This window comes from Brassica oleracea, chromosome C6 (genome assembly GCF_000695525.1).
Source record: "Brassica oleracea var. oleracea cultivar TO1000 chromosome C6, BOL, whole genome shotgun sequence".
NCBI classification, from domain to species: domain Eukaryota; kingdom Viridiplantae; phylum Streptophyta; class Magnoliopsida; order Brassicales; family Brassicaceae; genus Brassica; species Brassica oleracea.
Window position 1 is genome coordinate 20,798,088 of NC_027753.1, and position 760 is coordinate 20,798,847.

At 35.7% G+C, this 760-nt stretch overlaps 1 protein-coding gene across 1 annotated transcript in view; it reads right to left on the reverse strand.

Annotated features, from left to right (window-relative positions):
* Positions 1-700, reverse strand: part of LOC106299578 — a 3,085-nt gene extending 2,385 nt beyond the window's left edge. Inside the window, exons 1-3 of the mRNA XM_013735649.1 lie at positions 584-700; positions 390-509; positions 126-301 (exon numbers count right to left, since the gene is read on the reverse strand). Coding sequence (XP_013591103.1) covers positions 126-301; positions 390-509; positions 584-670 — 383 coding nt within the window. The 5' untranslated portion in view covers positions 671-700. The remainder of the gene's footprint in view (positions 1-125; positions 302-389; positions 510-583) is intronic.
* Between the last annotated feature and the right edge of the window lie 60 nt (positions 701-760).

Consider the following 760-nt stretch of genomic DNA (forward strand, 5'->3'; position numbering starts at 1 on the left):
GCTCGCCATCATTTTCATCCGCCTTGAAAAAAACAAAAGTTAAACAAACATTAGAAATTAGAAGAAATGCATAAAAAATAAAATAAAAACACTTAAATAATTAAAAAAAAAAGATTGAACTTAACAAACGATCCCCAAGAGTGGCAATAGTCTGGGCACCCAAATTGTGCTTGTATATGCCATTCCCGCCACGATCGCTCTTACGGTTCGCGGAGTTGGTCACGGAGGTAGCTTTCGTCTCGTCCTTATCCCAATGCACACACAACTTCTCCCAGACCGTGTTGTTGATCGACTTCGGGACCTTTTAATAAAAAAAATATAAAATAGTTTAATAAATCAAAAAATAGTTTAATAAATTCAAAAAATGGTTTAATAAATTAAAAAAAAACCTGGTTGATGAGCCACTTCTGCTTCCACTCGTAGATCTGCTTCCCATAGTTGTCCATAACTTTATGGACGAAGGCGTCACGGATAAAGTTCGTGTGATCGGGATTCCAGGTGAACTCTTGCTGAAAAAAAACACAATTTGTAAAAAATTTATATTAAAGATTAAAAATATAAGTGAAAAAAATAGAATAGTTACCGCAAACTGACAAAACCACATCTCCTGGTCCTCGGCAGGGAAGTGAGTGAAAGTCGGATATCCCTTGCTGAGGTTCGAGTACATCATATTGTTGATCCATGCGCTGATCCCATTCCCGGATCGGTTGAACCTAATATAAGAAACAAATTATTAATAATGAATCAAATTTTAATGAAA